Raw genomic sequence first — 3,404 nt, 5'->3', positions numbered from 1 at the left:
TTCTTGACCTTCACAGAGAGATAGCATGGAAAAAAAATCAGACTAACAGATATCAGGGCCTCTTGGCTTCGACGAGACTATCCCGACTGGATCAACGTTCCCAATCTCATCATATCCTGCGTATCGGTGGCTGTGGCCTTTATTCCCGAGGGTCTTCCCGTGGCTGTCACAGCGAGCATGACCATCAGTGCCAACATGATGCGCAAGAACAAGATCCTCTGCAAGTCTCTCAAGACGGTTGAGTCCCTTGGCTCCGTGTCCGTCATTTGTTCCGACAAGACGGGCACCCTGACGCAGAACAAGATGACCGTCATCGACTGCGCTCTTGGCAACGAACGCATGTCGGTGAAGCAGGCCCACGATGCCCTTGTCCTCAACCAGGCACAGAATCCGTCGGGAACCCACAACGCCCTTGACCAGCTTCGTTCCCTCGCCGGCCTGTGTAACGCTGCCGAGTTTGACGCCGCAACTCGTCGCTTGCCAGTCGAGCAGCGCACCATCTACGGAGATGCCACGGATCAAGCCATCCTCCGCTTCTCCGAGCAGCTAGGTTCTGTCGCCGAACTCCGTCGATGCTGGCAAACAAAGTACGAGCTTGCCTTCAACAGCAAGAACAAGTACATGATCAGGGCGCTCGGCCTTGTGCATCCTGATGGAAAGTCAATGTCCCTACCTTCGGACACGGCTGCCGTGTTTGAGCCTGCCGATATCCTGTTGACCATCAAGGGTGCCCCCGAGATTCTCCTGCAGCGCGCCACGCACTATGTCAGCCCGACAGGATGCGTTCGCGACCTTGACCAGGCTGCGAGGGCTAGCCTCGAGACGACCAAAGATCAATGGTCGGCCCAGGGTCGCCGTGTCATCCTTCTGGCGCGCAAGGTTGTTTCTCGCTCGACTCTCGGTTCTGAAATGTCCCCTTCCTTCGAGGCGGGCATCAACGAACAGGCCAAGTCCGGCCTGACCGTTGTCGGCCTCGTCGGCATCGTTGACCCCCCTCGCGTTGAGATTCCTGACGTCGTCGAGACTTTGCGCGGCGCTGGTGTCCGCATCTTCATGGTGACGGGCGACTTTGCCCTGACGGCCCAGGCCATTGCCACCGAGTGCGGCATCATCACGTATCCTCCCTCGCAAATCGACAGCGTATCGGCCCTCGAGCGTGTGACGACCGTGGACCCCTCGCTCAAGGGAGCGTTTGTCGGCAGCGGTGGCGATGAGCCCAACATCCCGCGCAACGCCATTGTACTGTCTGGACCTGACCTGATCACGCTCAACGACGCACAGTGGGATCAGCTGACGAGCTACACGGAGATTGTCTTTGCTCGTACGACGCCCGAGCACAAGCTGCGCATCGTGCGCGAGTTCCAGGCGCGCAAGCAGACGGTGGCCATGACGGGTGACGGCGTCAATGATGCTCCCTCTCTGCGGGCCGCCGACGTAGGAGTGGCCATGGGCTCGGGCAGCGACGTCGCCATCGAGGCGGCCGATATGGTGCTCCTCGACGACACGTTCGCAAGCATTGTCGAGGCGCTGCGCTACGGTCGCATGATGTTTGACAACCTCAAGAAGACGGTGGCCTATCTGCTCCCTGCTGGTAGCTTCAGCGAGTTTTGGCCCGTCATGGCCAACGTGCTCTTCGGCCTCCCGCAGATCCTCAGCAGCTTCCTCATGATCATCATCTGTCTGTTCACCGACGCCGCTGCCGCCATCGCGCTCGCCTACGAGGCGCCCGAGGCCGACGTGCTCGTGCGCAAGCCTCGCGTTCCCGGCAAGGACCGTCTCGTCGACTGGAAGCTCATCGCGCAGGCCTACGGCGTCGTCGGCATGCTCGAGACGCTGGCCTCGTTCGCCATGGCCTTCTGGTACCTCGAGCGCAACGGCATCCACTTCTCGGACCTCTGGTTCTCTTTTGGCGTGCTGCCCGACACGATTGACAAGGACTTTTACGCGCAGAAGCTCAACGTCGCGAGCTCCATCTACTTTGTCAACCTCGTCGTCATGCAGTGGTTCAACCTGCTGGCTGTCCGCACCCGTCGCCTGTCACTCTTCCAGCACCCGCCCTTCTTCAACGCGAGCACCCGCAACATCTACCTGCTGCCGGCCGTGCTCTTCGCTCTCGGCATGGCCCTCTTCTGGCTGTATGTGCCTGAGTTCCAGCGCGTCGTTGGCACGGCTGTTGTGCCTGTCGAGTACTGGTTCCTGCCCATGAGCTTCGGACTGTTCGTGCTCGGCGTTGACGAGGCGCGCAAGTACGCTGTGCGCACGTGGCCCAAGGGTTTCTTCGCCCGGACGGCGTGGTAACGGGGATGGGAAGGATCGGGGGTTTAGGCATTCCTGTTGATGATACCCGGTTTGATCGCTCGGCGGAGGAGACAGGCGGCACTGGTGTTTGTAGTTTGCGATGGTCAAGAACATTGAAACTGATGAATGTTTTTTTTCCTCTTCCTTTTTGAATAGCTCGTGCTGGACAGCCTTTTCGAAGATCAAATGACTCAACGATTAAACCAATGTGTGACAAGGCAGTCTTGGTGTGTATGGAAAGTAAAGTGCACTATAGGCTGGCTCTCAGCGGTGCTGTGCCGAGTTTAATTCACAATTGAAGGACAGCGATTATAGAACTGGAACCTGCGTTTGGTGTGCGTTCAGGCTTCAGATTACACAAATGGGATTGAAGACAGAAACCAGCTTGAACGGTGTAATTAAGATGCCCTTGAGCGGCCATCAGCATTGAGCCGGCCCATCTAATCGCTTTCATGCCGAGTTCCTCCAGACCCAGGCCCCTTGCCGCGATCTAGTACGTCGACGCCAAACCCGATGCCCCTAAACTCAAGCAAGCCGAGCACAGACATGCGCACCCATGGACAAACCGCCGTCTTAGACACCGAGTTGTCCCGGCTCAGCTCCCACGGCACTACTGCAGCCACATCTCACTCGCAGCCTGCCCTTGTCTCAACCCCCCGCTTCGACGCACCCCCTCTCTGCTCTCTGGGGGTTTCTGCCTAGATTCTAACTGCGACGGGTTGAAGGTTATTCGCAACTACTAACATGCCTGCTTGCTATTCACACCGCCAAGACGCGGGGTCCTCGATAACGATCGCTTTGTGGAAGTTTTGGGCTTGTCTTACTGTCCTGCCTAGCTTATCATGCACCCAGAGGGAGGTGCCTTATGGTGGCCGTCCCAACATCCGTGACGCCGATGGGCCTTTGGTGCACTCGGCGACGGCGTAACCCGGACTTTTCATCTCACGTGTTTCCGCGTCAAAGGGCGTCACTGCATATCACTGCGTCTCTCTCCATTCAGCTGCGGTAGATGCTCGTCTATAAGAGTGCGCGGTCTCGCGCCGTTTGACGCCCATCGATCTCGCTATCTGTCTTCCCCCAAACACTTCGTCTCCCCCCGCAGACTT

The 3,404-nt window shown here is 58.1% G+C and overlaps 1 protein-coding gene across 1 annotated transcript in view; it reads left to right on the top strand.

Moving 5' to 3' along the window:
- VDBG_02452 (calcium-transporting ATPase) overlaps nt 1-2,298 on the top strand; it is a gene marked incomplete at both ends in the record, with an annotated part of 3,551 nt that extends 1,253 nt beyond the window's left edge. The window contains one exon of the mRNA XM_003008218.1: nt 50-2,298. Coding sequence (XP_003008264.1) covers nt 50-2,298 — 2,249 coding nt within the window. The remainder of the gene's footprint in view (nt 1-49) is intronic.
- Between the last annotated feature and the right edge of the window lie 1,106 nt (nt 2,299-3,404).

The sequence above is a fragment of the Verticillium alfalfae genome, genomic scaffold (assembly GCF_000150825.1).
Source record: "Verticillium alfalfae VaMs.102 supercont1.2 genomic scaffold, whole genome shotgun sequence".
In the NCBI taxonomy this organism is placed as follows: domain Eukaryota; kingdom Fungi; phylum Ascomycota; class Sordariomycetes; order Glomerellales; family Plectosphaerellaceae; genus Verticillium; species Verticillium alfalfae.
Note: the sequence above shows the minus strand (reverse complement) of the source record. Positions and strands in the feature narration are given on the sequence as shown.